Source organism: Mchenga conophoros, linkage group LG7 (assembly GCF_057382185.1).
Source record: "Mchenga conophoros isolate Kocher_MC1m ecotype Shallow Benthic linkage group LG7, M_conophoros_male_GT1.1, whole genome shotgun sequence".
NCBI classification, from domain to species: Eukaryota; Metazoa; Chordata; class Actinopteri; order Cichliformes; family Cichlidae; genus Mchenga; species Mchenga conophoros.
In genome coordinates, this window is record NC_140532.1 from 54,014,091 (window position 1) to 54,029,802 (window position 15,712).

A 15,712-nucleotide genomic window follows, 5' to 3' on the forward strand; every position below is an offset into this window, starting at 1 on the left:
GCTTAAAGGATGTCCCATGAAATATTTGCGATTTGCATCAGTCTATTTGTGTTTCACCGTCACTGTACAGTAACATTGATCAGAGCTTTTCTTATTTAGTTACTTAGCTGTTCATTATTTAATAGTCTCTGTGAAGAATTTAAAGAGATCAGAATGCACTGACGGTTGTAAGCAATGAAACCAGATGCATGTTAGTATGCTTAACAAAAAGAGCCACCTAAATGTGGTAGCAGCGCTGTGTTCAGTTTCTTCTGCATGTGTTTGAAGCCCAGCAGCTGCCGTCTGAAAGAGCTTTTTCAGAAAGAGCAAAACTCCAAGTGAATCTTGTGCTAACATCCTAGACATTACATGGCTGTCTGCTTAACATCCTTCAGCCATCCTGAGCTTTCTAGTAAGTAATAGCTTGCTTAGCTACAAATCTTAATATTGTTATTGAAGCCCTGTCCATTGGCCGTTCCTTTGGAGTTGATGTTGCTCTTGGTAATCTTCTTAAATATTTCCCACCCTGTTATGACTGTCTGTGGCAGTTTAGAGCTAAGATGATCTTAATTTAGTACCTGCCCACTTGGTGGTGTTAATGGCTTTTTCACCTGTTAACAAATTGATATTGCAACCAGAGAGCCAAGAAATTGTAGCACGTAGGAACAATAATGTACCACAGACAGGGATCCTACCATATCATCCTTCTTTCCATCTCAACCTAATTTTCTGTCTCTGCAAACAGTGTAGGATATATGTGACTGTGCAAAGGACCGCAGAAATAAATTCACCACGTCACACACAGTCTAATCCCAGATTGCGCGCATTGATATAATTTACATAAATTAGATAAACACGTTTACTGTATTTAATAAATAGGTCTCAAGTTATACTGGTGTGTGTGTGTGTGTGTGTGTGTGTGGGGGGGGGGGGGGGGGTGTGTGGGGACATGCAGATGTCCAATCAGAGATGGGCAAAAACGAAATTAAATAAAAAAAAAAATGTATTGGTGTTCAGTATTTCTTTGCTTGTAAGTGTCTGGCTGCTGGTGGTAACTTCTTGGCAATTTAACTGCAAAAAAACTGCCATTAAAGTGGATTTTTGCCATGTCTCTCTGCATCAGGCTGACATGCATTGATGAGCTGGATTGCAGTTTCAATGAGATTGAAGCGTTGCCAGCCACCATTGGCCAGTGTGTCAATATGCGCACCTTTGCTGCAGATCACAACTTCCTTGCCCAGCTTCCACCCGAGGTGAGTGTGCGCATCGGTTTGTAGATTTTAATCCGTGTGTTCACTGTCTGCAGTGAGAGTCATTGGTGTGCTCGCTTCACAGATGGGCAACTGGAAGAGGGCAACTGTGCTGTTTCTACATTCCAACAAGCTGGAGTCTTTGCCCGAGGAGATGGGCGACATGCAAAAGCTCAAAGTCGTCAACCTCAGCAACAACAAGTGAGCCTTCTCTGCTTGTTGTATTTTTATTTTTTTTGTATTTTTTAGAAACTCTGGCCTGATTTTAAATATTATCTAAATCCAAACACGCAATTGCTGTAGTCTTCTGTTTTTTGTTGTGCATCAGATCTATTTGCAATTATTTACTTTGTTCAGACTAAACAAGATGTTAACTATGAAATCTACACATTTTGTTCCAGATTTTATCAGAATTACACAACATAACTGACAAAACAATTGTTAGATTAGTTGATAAAATTAAATGATATATAATCAATTTTACGTACTTTAAATCCAGGACATTTTAAAAGCAGTGATTCCTTCACTATGTAAAGCTACCAGTTAATAAAAGCAATCAAATGTCTTGTCTTACGCTTATTTTCAAATGTGGAGTTTGAAATTGTACCTGCTGATTACAGTATTGTGATGAAGGCTTATTAGAATGAAAAAAGGGTAAGGTCTTGATCGTTTCCTTTTTTAAGAAAAAAGGGACATTTTCCAGGCTTCTCTTTTATAGTCGGCCTGCTTAGATCAAATTTGCCTGACAAAATGAATTAAATTGACTTTTTTTTTAACTCGCCCAGGAAAGCAGTTTTAAGCGTTTTGGTGACTGAGTTTTGTTTTTTTGTTTTTTGTTCTACTTCAGGTTGAAGAATCTTCCGTACAGTTTCACCAAACTGACTGAGCTGACTGCAATGTGGCTGTCTGAAAATCAGGTAAGGCTGCACAAGTATTAGGCATAAAACAATAAGGCCTCTGGGTTCAGAGGTGTCAGATGGGGACAGCAATAGCAGGAGCGTCTGTGACTCGCACTAAAAATTCAGCTGTAAATCAAGAAGCCTTCCCGGTAGCTCGCAGGAAGGTACATCTAACCACTTCCAGGACATCTGATCTAATGCAGGTCAGATTGGATGACCAGTCTTTCAAACAGAGTAGAGGTTTCTGGCACAAGTTCATTTACAGCTAAAGAGGTTGAAGCACCAGTAACACTTGTATTATAAAGAACCTCTGTATTGCTTGATCAACACATTTGGGTCATTCTGTATTTCAAATTTAAAAGGATCCTAATGATTCTCAGAAAATGCCCCCTTAATGGTTATTTGAGTGGCAATCTAGACAAGAAACCTTGCCCACTGAATGTGTAAATCTGAATGACAAGGAGGGCATTTGTAAGACGAGACTGCAGCAGTCAGACGGAATTAAAGTGGTGTTCAAAATTACCAGGCAAGTTGAGGTGCATGAAATTTGGACTTCTTAACAGGAAATGTCTGGTCGGCTCACATGAGAGCAAAAGGTTTATAATCCCAATTTGTCACAGCAGGGTGACTTTCTATTGTAAAGGAATACTTGACCTGGTCATATTGTCAGTATACAGAGGCAACGAAAGGATGGAGAACACTCTGTGGGACACTGTGGATTCAGTGTGTTGGCTTTTGTTCAGCTTATTTCCAAATTACAGTCTGACTCTGACTGCATTCTCAAATCAATTATTCATGCCTTTTCCCCTCTCCTGGCTAGACTGTCCCAAGGTTCTGTTTGGGTGCCTTAACAAATTGTCCCCAGGAAACTGCAGCTGTTTGAGAATGCTGCAGAGAGAAGATGTAGAGTCATCCACACAGCATCCATCACTGCTGTCCTGCTCTTATATAAACTGTCTGATTTGTAATGAATAAAATCTCTAAAATTTTGTGGTCCTTATATCTTTCCACAATCACTTTCCTACCTAAATAACTCCTAACAAGGACACTGCGAAGACAGGCAGTCTGCAACAGCTACATCAACACTAAGACACATGGATGCAGTTGGACAGGTGCAACAATGCAGACGGGGGCCTAAGGCAAGCTTAGAACAGCCTCATCAACAAATGGATGACAGGAAGAGGCACCCAGATGTGTTAAAGTAATGTGAAAGCAAATTAGAAGTGAAGAAAGTCGGCGTGAAATAGCTGTGTAGAATTCGGGGAAGACGGGTTGAATTTATCACGGCTCCATCTTGTGATGTGTTATTTTCCCCTGCGGTTAAGTGTTCTCTTCCATATTTACGTTTTTGATGTCCCATGTATTTGTCAAAGAGCTGCTGATTTTACATGGCACTCAACCCCATATTTTGTCCACACAGTCAAAACCCCTGATCCCACTCCAGAAAGAGGAAGATCCAGAGACTCAGAAAACAGTGCTGACCAACTACATGTTCCCCCAGCAAATTAGGATTGAGGAATGTGAGTAACTGCTCTTTGTTTGATATACATTTCCAAGCTGTAAGTGGCAGACTATCAAACACTTCACTCACCCACCTGGGTTTCAGCATCAGGACTAAGTACTACTAGCACTGACATAAACCCTAAATTCTCATGGACATTCTTAGGTGTTAAGAAGACTATATTGTGTTACCCTCACAAAGTTTGATGACCTACAAGGATCCCTAAATGCATATTTTATAAAAGACCTTGTTATCTGAGACTGAAGCAGGGGAAACACTAGCCATCGTCTTCTTGTCAAGCACCTGTTTGTTTGGTTTCCTTTTACAGCAGACGGCTCACACTGACAGTGTTGTATCTTTACTTTAGAGTAATTAGTGGTTCGTGGTCGGCGTGCTTGAGCTACTGAAATGGTCACGAGTCTTTTTTGAGACGTCGGGGATTTCTGTCACAGCCTGAACAGTTACGGCCCTGTGGCGGGCTTTACACCATTTGCCGTGTTTATTAGCTAGGGCTTGTTTCCGATCAAGCCTTTTCTTTTGCTTGGAAGCTGGAAGTATTCACAGCCTGACTGCAGTTAACATGTTTTACAACTTGTTGATATGGAGAGTACACAGCAGGTGACTCACGCTGTGGGGTGTTGTCAAGTGAGCTACAGTTGTGTGTGTAATCTTTTGAGCTGATGTTGTCAGAGAATTAGTCAAATGGGATCTCTTATCAGAAAATTCTACTACACACCTTCACACTTAGTCTCTCTATTGCTAAATCGAGAGCAGTAAGCTTTTTACAACAGGAAAACCACACTGACTGACACCTTCACAAATATTTCACAGCGTCTAATTGTCTGCTTGCTTCATTTCAGGCAAGTCGTACAGGAGTTATGGTGAAACAGAGAGACTGAGTTGAATCTTTCATGCTTTTTTCATTACCGATTAACCACAAACTTGCTTCTTTGCGTTTAAGGTGGAGTATTCATACTGAAGATTAGTACATAGTAGCAAAATATTCTCTTGGAATTTTTGGATGCCATCATAGAAAAGGAATTTATTGCAACATCAGTTCCAGGGTTTGACAGCCCTGTTTGGTTCTTTTTGGAGTTTTTTGGGTTAACTCCCAATTTTCAAGTTCCTCCACAGCTCCCTTCAGTTTATTGGCATTCCTCGTGTTTCCTTTGCGCCATCTTGTGGTCACATTTATTATGTGACAGATTTAGGTTGAATTAAAAAGTCCTAATTTGGGTGGGGAAAAAATTCAAAAGACAAATTTTGATTCACTGCCTGGCATTTTTATTTTTCCCCACAGACATTCCAAACTCTGACTCTGAGAGCTTTAATCCAACTCTGTGGGAGGAGCAACGCAAGCACCGAGCTCAGGTGGCCTTCGAATGTGACGAGGACAAAGATGAGAGAGAAACGCCCCCGAGGGTTAGTGCTGCACATTTGTTACTGCTTATATAATTGGAAAAGGAAAAACAACAGTGGCGACACGAATTACCGCAGCAGCAGGGGCTTTTTTGGACACAAATCTTCACTTTGTTTCCTCCTCTGCGGGGATGGGGTCTTATAAAATGGGATGTAATTTCTGCTTAACCCTGTCATCTCTAGCATGAAAGCAGTCTTATTTATTTCAGCGTGTTACCATTTTTGGTCAGCTTTAATTTTAAACTCTGTGTATTCAAACTGTTGTAGGAGGGAAACCTGAAGCGCTACCCTACACCATACCCAGATGAGCTGAAGAACATGGTGAAAACAGCCCAGTCGGTGGCTCACAGGCTCAAGGAGGATGAGTCGAGTGATGAGTCCAGCAAAGAAGCAAAACCTGTTGAGAGAAACCACATTGGAGTGCAGGATGTGGGGGTAAAGGTCAGTGAAGGGCTCCACTTGGAAAGAAACCAGCCTCTTTCATTTCTGGTGTCATGTTGTTGGATTCATTTAAATTCCCTTTTTAACCTCTCCATAAGGTTTTAATGCATAACTAATCACCTGGACTGTTTTTGTGCAGGTGATTGAAGCCCCCTGTCCCAATGGTGTAGCGTCAAACATGGAGGCCCAAGTGTCTGCCGACGTGTGTGGCCAAAATCTCTCTGCACCCGAAGCAAAGGACACTTCTGAGTCTTACAGCTCCCAGAAAATCCCCCTCAAGTCTTCAGAGGACTCGATGATGAACCACGAGGACACACTAGAGGTAATCCAAATAATTCAGTACTTCAGATTTTTAGGACTTCTCACAGTTACACAAACAAGAAGTACAAAGTGCTTCCTCTGTCTTTAGGATTCTGAGGAGCTGTCAGATGAAGAAGACGAGATGAAGATTGCAGAGCTCAGACCCCCTCTTATTGAGATTTCCATCAACCAGCCTAAAGTAGTGACTCTAAGTAAGGATAAAAAAGGTAACTATGAAGGATCTAAAGTGAAAATTGAAATGTCTGGATGCAGAACACTGACAGTAATTTCTGATTAACAGATGATGGGAAAGATGCAGATTCTTTGCTGGATGACACCGTGGCTAACAGTAACCAGAACAACAGTAACTGCTCATCTCCATCACGCATGTCAGACTCTGTGTCTCTGACCACAGACAGCAGCCAGGACAACTCTTTGTGCACACCTGAGAGAGAGGCAAAGATGCCTTTCCTACCAAAAAGCCGGTTAGTGCTTTTCCGTATGGTAATATACACTAAAGAGGGGAGTGCTCCCCCTGCTCTTATTTTACTATTTCAGTATTTGTCCTCATTTCAGGCAAGAAGATGAGAATATGAACCAGCCTAAAGATACCACCCCTCTCCTCCATAATGGCAATGGCTCTGAAACGTCCCTCCAGGCCCTCTTAAAAACCCAGCAGGCACCACCAGAGAAAATGGGAGACTACGACCTGTCCATGGAAGCCAGACTGGCCTTCATTGAGAAGGAAATAAACAATGGTATGGGAGACACGTACACCAAGTGGGACCAGATTAATATGAATGTGACCAAGCTGCCAACTGACAACATGGTTCAGCTGGATGAGCTGGATAAAGGCAAGAATGGTTCGTTAGCTCAGGAGGAAGTGGACAGCAAAGAGGGTTACGATAACATGGATCATTTACAGAATGGAAATCGACAGGCAGGCGACTGCAACGATAGTCTGGGGAATAAAAGCCTAGGGATGAGAGGAGAAACAGCTGCTGTGCACGTGGCCTCGACAGGCGTGACAGCCTGCAGTGACATGTCTCTATCTCACAGCACTGAGGAACTGTCTCCAGAGAAAAGGTGCCATCCCCCGCAGGTGTTGAAGTCTCACAGCATCAGCAACATAGAAACAGGGGCCATGAGGTTGTACTCCTTTGATGGAGATGATGACTCAGTGGGGACTAGGGTGGCAGGGGCCGGGCCAGGGCCAGGAGCTCAGGGCCAGAGCATAGTCAGGAGCAAGTCAGCCGGCCAGTTGCTCAATGATCAGACTCTCCTGGTCTACCCCAACTCCTCTGCGTCCTCTTCAGACCTGCTCTCCTCTTCTAAGCTTCCTGCCAACACAAGCAGACATCCAGTCTCCTCCAGCATGGCCATGGGAACCCCTCCTCCTCAGTACAACATACAATACACAAACAGTGACATGTCTAAAGAGGGTCTCTGGGGGCAGAGGACAGCCATGGCTTCAGAGCAACAAGGCTACCATCCTGCTCCTCCTCCACACTCACTAGCCAACACAAATTACTCAAACCGTAATCAGGCGCCTCCTTACCCTCTGCAGCCCCAGCAGAGAGGCCCTGCGATGGCTTCCAAACCTTCTGGGGAGATGTGGGCTATGGAGAGACTTCATTCTGCTGCAGGCCAGCCTAGAAGCAGCACCCTGCAGAGGCAAGGCAGCACTAGCTCCACAGCTTCCATGTCTGACCCAAGGCGTATGCAGTTGTCCGAAGGAGACTACATGACATACAGGGACATTCACACCCTCGCCAGAGGGCCACTAGCAATGAGTCACGCCATGCAGAGGCCCCTCTCAGCTCGCACTTACAGCATCGATGTACCCGGAGCTTCCAGGCCTCACAGCAGCAGGCCACCGGCCCATGAGCTTCCAGAACGGACCATGTCTGTTAGCGATTTTAATTACCAGCACAGCAGCCCCAGCAAGAGGCCCAACACCAGGGTGAAGTCTGAGCACTCACTCCTCGACGGGCCAGGACAGATGCAGGGAGGAATGGGAGCAGGGAGGGTTCCAGTAGACTGGAGAGACCAGGTGATGCGGCACATCGAGGCCAAGAAGATGGAAAAGGTAAAGAGTTTTATTATGAAAAAAGAACTTGTGTGTGTGTGTGTGTGTGTGTGTGTGTGTGTGTGTGTGTGTGTGTGTGCATCCATAAAAGCCCACCAGCATAACATGACCACAAATGAACTCCTAATATTCTTTAGGTGGAAGACACTTTAAACAACAGGATCTCACTCTGCACATAGTTTTGGTTTTTGTTGGTGCTTCTGAATGCAAACAGAATTTAAGACTGTAGTGTCAAATAGAGGCAAAGAATACATAAATGAAAGCAACCACCATCACCATAAAGAGCCCATCCCTACTTTGAGTCACCTCAAAACCTGCTGAAACAAACCAAAACCTAAATGTTTGTGTGAATCAGCTATTTAGGTGTAGCCTACTAACCCAGCTATATGCAAACTATACGTGATTCACTGCATGTTTGTCTGTATATGCTTTAAACCTCTTTGTTGTGTTTTTTATTATGTCATCACTCATTTGGTGCATTGCATGGCCACCACTGACTTGTTGGTGCTGGATGTTCCGTGTCATCAGAACGCGCTGTCTCGCTCCTATAATTCCAATAACGCTCCGCTGAGCTGGTCTCACTACGGCAGCTGTAGGGATATGCATGCCAGCCAAGGGTCCCTGGTCTTTAGTGTCAGGGACGGACAGCCCTACGGAGCTCTGGGCTTCTGTGTGAGTACTGTCAACTCGTAGATCGCTCCTGCAGCTCATACTAAAGCCAGGGTATCCAGTTCCTGCAAGTTTCACATCCTTTACAAGAGAAGGAAATGTCTGTTTCCTTCTCTCGCCAATGTTGAAGTGATCACAGATGCTCGGAAGCCATGTTTCACTTGTCCTTTTATAGGCAAGGGAAAATATCATTCCCAACATATGATTTTCATGACCATGATCTCTGTTAGTGCCTAAAATATCAGAGTGAAACATGGATGAATTCTGGTTTTTGTGTTGTTTTTTGTGGTTAAATACAAGTAGAGCTGTTTAAAAGGGGTCTCCTTCTTTATTTGTACCATCATTAGTTGGTTTACTTGGTTTCTCATTTAGAAACTTTACTACATCTGTGGTAGAATGAGATTAGTATAATTTCATACTGAATTTTGATAAAAATTATTTGGAAGTAATCAAAGGTGAAACTGCTTCCTAACAAAATTTAGAGGCTGTGTGAGGAAAAAAATATCGGACAACATGAAAACAAACTTTGTTTTGTTCTCTCTAAGAAAAGTCTACTTTCATTTATTCCTGAATATTAAGTATGGTACAAAGCAGCTCCTTTTAAACCTACCAGGCTCTTGTACATCAGAATCAATATCGCCGTGCGTCATCTGTCTTCCTTGTTGCTCTTGCATTTCACAAACCATTCATTTTCTTCTCCTTTAATTGCACTTCAAATGCTGCTTTTGCTCGTCTGCCACCTTCTTCAATCCAAACTTTTGATCACTTCAGAATCGCTTCATAACCTCTCACGGTGTGTGTGTGGGGGGATGAAAGCTATGTTTGTGGAAGGTAAGTAGTCAATGTGTGTGTCTAAATGATTTAGAAAGGGGGTATTAGATCTGTAGAGGCAAAACTAAAGCTGTCTGAGAGTGTTGTGTAACCACTTTACTGCTTAACATTCAAGATTCATCTCATCTCCTGGTGGCTAATGTTCCAAATTATATTCTGCTTGGTGTTTAAATAGAAGCTATGCAGACTTTAATCTCAGTTTTTCGTGTCTTAGTTGGTGTGTTGATCGCTCTGTGGTGTCTTCTAAATCAACAGCTTGTGTGATCCCAGAGTCTCAGTAATCGATGTTTTTTGTTATCCTTGATTGCAAATGGGGTTAAAGTGGGCAAGTCCCTAATGGTGTCCCAGCACCTTAAATCCAATAGGCATGTCCTTCCAGCTGACTGCATGGAGATACTTGCTCAAGAAGAAAACAATGACATCCCTCCTACACCTTCGACACATCCTTTTTTCTTCCCATCCTTGTGATGTGTTCAGAGTGCAGATGTAAAGTTGTGGCCAAGGTACTTTAGCGTCTAGTAAGTCATGTAGAAGAAGAGTGTGCATAAATGGACGGGCTGGGGGGGGGCGGCATGCTAGTGTGGACAAGAGAGGAAGATGAAGTATTATTTTCAAAGGTAAGGACTGCCCAGCAAGTGAAATTTTATAAGAGAAAAATTGGAATTTTACTTGTCATTTTCTAAAATCATAATTTTGAGAAAGGATAATCGTCATATTTGCTAAATCCACAAAGAGAGCGAATATCAGAGTAGCAGTTGATCAGTGTGTACACACAAAGAAATCAGCTGGAGATCACAGAGCTAAAGTAAGTCTTTCTACCATGCTGCACGGCTGCTGCACCCAATCTTAGGGTTTCCACTTTTGCCAAATCTCCACTTTAACCCCTGGTTGCAAATCGATTTCAGTGGATTGAGGTTGAGTGCAATGTTGGTAATCGTTCCTTTCTTCCCATCCAGGATGATGTTTTTGGTCCCCAAGGGATGCAAAACTACACTTTGGACCCTGCCAGAAAAGTAAGTCTACTACCGCCAGACTGTGGTTAGCAAATACAAGTTTGTTTAGAGTAAACAAGATGTTATGCATCTTCTATTCATCCAAACTGATAGTTTTGCTACAAGGGAATTAGGGATAGAAATTCCAAGCAATAAAACCTGCTGATTGTGTGTGATTATTTCTTAGGTGCCTTTGATGAATGGTCAGATGGGTCCTTCGGCTCGTCCTCCGATGAGCCAGTCGTCCATGGCACGTCACCCTTCCAGAGAGCAGCTCATCGATTACCTGATGCTCAAAGTCTCCCAGCAGCCCCAGGGGCCTTCACGAATTCCACTTGAACCCATCCAACAAGAGGTGAAGGATGGATTATTACTCAAAGAAATATGCGATTCACTATTTAAGGGAATGACGTATTTTCTTAGAGAAGCCTCTTTCCATTAGCTGAGGTGTTGTCATTATGCCTCATCGTGACTGGCCCAGACATTTAAGAATATCAGACCGATTTGATGACTGGCTAAATTCCATATTGAGCTTGTGCCAGCCCCTTTTTTTGCAATTTACACTGCTGTTCCAAGTTAAGCTTGTTCCTACTCCCACAAGTCTGAACTTGGCGTTCTCAACCAGAGACGGTCCAGTAAAAATCCAACTGTAGAGCCTCAGGTTATCGTTTCAGTTTTATTTAGTTTCTCCTTCATCCTTTGTGGTAAACTAAGCTAACCGCTAGCTGCCTGCTGAATTGCATTAAATAGGCCAGATGTTATTACACTCAAAGAGTCTATGTTAACCTTTTTAGCATATTGCAGTTGATGTGGTCTGAAAGTGACCTAGACTTCTGCACCTCCTCTGAGCTGTGATGGTAGACTCTGACTGTACTCGTCTGGTGGTTTCATTAGTTCTTCCCCTGCCACTTGAAATTAGTTCAATGTTCGCTGACATTGAGAACCTGATATTCTTGTTCACGCCAACGGAATTTTAGTAGCTTTCTTTCGTTTACATTTATCGTAGCTGACACTTTAAGTCGAGAAAACTTTCTCCTTTAATTTTACGACTAATGTCAATATATTGTCTCGTAAGAGTGATCATGCTTAATGAAAGTGTGTGGGTGTGTTTCAGATCCGTGTGAAAGTGGAGAAGAATCCTGAGCTGGGTTTCAGTATATCAGGAGGAATCGGAGGCCGGGGAAACCCCTTTCGTCCTGATGACAATGTAAATTAATACCATATTTTGTCCCCCTCTTGCAAAGAAGTCAGTTCTTTTCTAAGATTGTATATCTTATTGTTATAATTTCAGGGTATATTTGTAACAAGGGTTCAACCTGAAGGACCGGCATCAAAAATTCTTCAGCCTGGGGATAAAATCATCCAGGTACTCTGCTGTCTGTAGGAATCAGTGTTTTGAGATTAATGTCTTTGGAATATTAACCAATAATCTAATCTACCGTTTTCTTCTCCCTCCTCAGGCAAACGGATATAGCTTTGTAAATATCGATCACGGGAACGCAGTGTCCCTTCTGAAGACTTTTCCAAACACTGTGGACTTGATTATCGTAAGAGGAATCCAAGCATAGACTGAAACTGACCTCAAATAGAGTGTGACATATGGGAGAAGAACTGAAAAGCATACGTTGACTTGTCATATTTTTGTACTCAGAAACTGATCCATTGCTACCTATCGGGACTATTTATAGTAGAGATCATGGGAGCCTTGATTAAATGGGGAAAAAACCACTGAATGTAGTGGATCAAAGTGAGACGGCAGAAGAACATCTGCAAGTACGAGTCCGAGTCCTCAAAAGGCCATCACTGTGGAATATATATACATATATATATATATTCTTTTTTTTTTTTACAAAAGAAGCTGAAGATATGACGTCACTTACTGTGGTCTCTGTACAGGTCATCTTTTCTTTTTTTTTAAACCCCAAAACTCGTCATGAGTGGATCAGGAGTTTGATTTCACTTCTGCAGATGGATATTAATCTGACCACTAGGGGGCAGAGCTCCTTCTTTTCTGCCATCCAGTTTGCCTTTTTTCTTTTCTTTCTTTTTATTTAAGATGTTGAAACCATTTTCCAGTCTGCTTGCGATCTTAACTGGAGGACAGTGTTACGTGCTTGCTATGTAGAGACGAATGTGGATCAAGGAGGCGTTTGGCTTTGTTTTTTTGTGGGAGAGATGCCCCCCACCCCCCATCCCGTTTTTATTTTGTTCTTGCAAGATCAAACAGTTTGCTTCCACAAACCTGCGAATCTCCACCATCATACAGACACTTCACTATTTCAGCTCATCCCTGACCTCATCACTCCAACTGGGCATATCACATTGCCACATTGGATTGTGGAAATCTGCAATATAAATGGAGCTGAAGAAATGCACCCTGCATGCGATCACATAATGGGACAGGAAATTGAAGGCATATAATAGTTGGGTTTGGTTAATCTGCTTTGCTAGTCTTTCATTTAAAATACAGAAAAACACAGATTATTGGGAAATATTCATATTTGGTTAGTAGGTAGATTGCTGCAGATGGATACATCGAAGTTGTTTCCTTGTTTTTAGGTGCATTTCTCGAATCATGAGAGCTGTTTGACTCTGAGGACGATGTGGCGGTTATGCTAGTTTAACCAAAGCAAGTTTAGAAACCGTGGACAGACGGTAAAGAAAAGCAGGAGGTATCTTAAGAGAGACTTGAGTCATGTTTTTAATTTTTATTTTTAGGGGCTTCCTCTTTCAGGCAGCCGACAGTGAGCTGAGAGGGTTTCAACATCTGGCAGTTTTATTATATATATATTTTTTTTTTTTTTTTAAATGGACCATAGGTTGCCTTGTGTGTCTATAAAAATGTTTAGCCATTGTTTTAATCACCTTTTTGTTTTGGGGATTTTCTTCGCTGTACAGAGAATAGATTTAGGAGAAACCAGTTGTCAAGTGCCATAGACCTTGAACTGTTTGAACAGGGTGGTGGGGGGACCTTTGACGCCAGAACCCAAGCAATACTCACATATTCACAACCTCCTGAGTACGTTTGCAGCATAATGGCTTAGAAGCAATATTTAAAGCCTTTATTTTCATTCACACAAAACAAATCTTCTTTTTTTTAAACAACACAACCTTTTAGTATTCCCTGATGATTTTACATGATTTTTTATATTGTGAAAAGAATCTTTTTGTAATGAAATGGCACAGGAAATAAATATATGGTAGTGTTTCAAAAAAGATTAAAAAAACAAACAAAAACTCTGCGTTGTGTAAGAGCAGGTTTTAGCGTGTGTTGCGTAGCATACCGTGTCTTCTAATGTTTTAATGTAGGTCGAAACATTTGTAATGTTCGTCACCGAAGGAAAATTGTGGTTTTTAAAGCATTGTCGTCAGCGTAAAAAACTAGACTCTGATTGGGACAGTGAATGCCTCATTTGCAGCCGCACATTTGTGACCACTGAGTTGTACAATATAAATTGCATTTTAACAATGTTCTTGTTCTTGTTTGAACAAGAAGCATCCCCTCGACTCACGACGGCCGATTAGATTAGGAGTCGTCTGCTGGGCTCTTCTTGTACGTGGCAACAGTGGGAAAGTATTTGATTCATGTGGCACTGACAAACCAAAATGACAACACTGTGGAAATTGACGACATTTTTATCCCTTTTAATAAAATAATATTTAGAATATCACGCTGATCTAAATGAAGCTGTACCATTTTAGTTTTTAAATTCAGTCTAGTTTGGGCAACTTTTGTTTTCAGGAAAGTGACAACATAATGTGCTTCTGACATTTTTAGTTTCTCACAACCTGTTTTTTGTTTTCACACTGATGAGATTATTGATTTTATTTGTTTTAATTTTGTGGGTTGTTTTCTGTACTGTCTCTGACTTTTAATGGGAAATGGTTAATGGTCACTTTATAATCATGGCAAAAAATAAAAAATAAAGTCTGACATTGTAGACAATCTAGGGAGATCAAGCTTGTTTTCATGCTTTCTTCATCCATGTTGGTTTGTTTCTCACGCTCCCGTTTTATTTATTTAGCAGCCTTCTTTGGATTTCAGACCTTCCTAATCAAACTGTAAATACCCTTAAAAAGTTTTAGAAAAGAGGTCATAATGGCATTAGTGACTTGCGATTGTAAAACCAGCAATAAATTGCAATTCAGAGGCACCAGTTTTAATGTATAGCTACTCTTTCTAAATGGTCACGGTGAGATGATGATCATGACGATGATTGATATGCATTTATCCAACATTCCAGATTTTGTACATAATTACCTGTTTCTGAAGTAACCTGTGGAAAATAAACTAATGCTGTTTAACACAGATTTTTGTGTCATTTTCTTTTATTATACTGTGGGTTTATATAAAAAGATGAATGCAAAACTAGGATTAGATTAACTGGATCACTACATAAATAACAGACTGTACTGTTAAGTTTTTGGGGAGTAATTTTGCCTCCGTTTAAAATCCACTGGGATGGTAAACAATCGGTATCATTAAAGTACAGACCTTTGGCTTACATTGAGTAGGTGTAACAAAAGTATTGATTGCATTGCCTGACATTTTTAGTGCAAGTCCAACGTAACTAATAACTTCTTTTTTTTGTAGTCAGTGCTCCATTTTCAAAAGGCTCAGAAGTAATTGGATAGTTGATAAACTGCTTCATGGCCACATGAGGCTCATTATTTAATGACAAATTAAGCAGATAAAAGTTTAAGTTGATTCCATTTGTTGAACTTGTATCTGACAACTCTTGGTAAATGGACTGGTTCTTGTATAGCGCTTTACACAACTTACCTCATACATACAAGCACTTTTCTTCCTATGCTCTATGTAAGTGCTTCTATCTACCATTCACACGCATTCATAATCTGATAGATTCATCTGTGAGCAACTTGGGGTTAGTATGTTGCCCAATATTTGGCATGCAGACTGGAGCAGACAAGGATGGAACCACCACCTTTCCAATCAGTAGGTGACCTGCTCTAGCACCTAAGCTACAGCCACCCCACCCACTCAATATGGGGTCCAAAGAGATACCTATACAAGTGAAGGAGGCCATCTTTAGACCAAAAAACCTAACAGAATTTTTTTTTGTTACTTTATTAAAACTGAGAAATGCACTGGCCAGAAAGACCACCGAAGACACCTGGTTACAATCGAAAACAAGAAGGTCCGATTAGATTTTGTAAGAAAGCATCTAAAAGAGTCAGCACAGTTCTGGAAACTGTTCAACAACATAACTTGTACCAGAATGATGGAAAGAGCTCATGATCCAAAGAAGATCACATCATCTAGCAGAGCGGCTGTTTGCTGATGATGTGACTGCTGACACAAGCAGCAGGATCAAGTTGCA

General features: G+C 41.5%; 1 protein-coding gene across 5 annotated transcripts in view; it reads left to right on the forward strand.

Annotated features, from left to right (window-relative positions):
• The window catches only part of erbin (erbb2 interacting protein), a 50,614-nt gene extending 35,933 nt beyond the window's left edge, over nt 1-14,681 (forward strand). Inside the window, exons 11-26 of one of the 5 annotated variants that reach the window (XM_085280179.1) lie at nt 1,103-1,232; nt 1,315-1,430; nt 2,077-2,146; nt 3,549-3,648; nt 4,930-5,051; nt 5,316-5,489; nt 5,629-5,811; nt 5,899-6,001; nt 6,091-6,274; nt 6,366-7,878; nt 8,407-8,550; nt 10,335-10,391; nt 10,558-10,725; nt 11,485-11,577; nt 11,662-11,736; nt 11,831-14,681. In XM_085280179.1, the coding sequence (XP_085136305.1) occupies nt 1,103-1,232; nt 1,315-1,430; nt 2,077-2,146; nt 3,549-3,648; nt 4,930-5,051; nt 5,316-5,489; nt 5,629-5,811; nt 5,899-6,001; nt 6,091-6,274; nt 6,366-7,878; nt 8,407-8,550; nt 10,335-10,391; nt 10,558-10,725; nt 11,485-11,577; nt 11,662-11,736; nt 11,831-11,938 (3,340 nt within the window). In that variant the 3' untranslated portion in view covers nt 11,939-14,681. Of the gene's footprint in view, nt 1-1,102; nt 1,233-1,314; nt 1,431-2,076; nt 2,147-3,548; nt 3,649-4,929; nt 5,052-5,315; nt 5,490-5,628; nt 5,812-5,898; nt 6,017-6,090; nt 6,275-6,365; nt 7,879-8,406; nt 8,551-9,318; nt 10,392-10,557; nt 10,726-11,484; nt 11,578-11,661; nt 11,737-11,830 lie in introns of those variants that run through there. The other 4 variants (XM_085280178.1, XM_085280180.1, XM_085280182.1 and 1 more) reach the window with 4 other exon arrangements.
• The last annotated feature ends 1,031 nt before the right edge of the window (nt 14,682-15,712 follow it).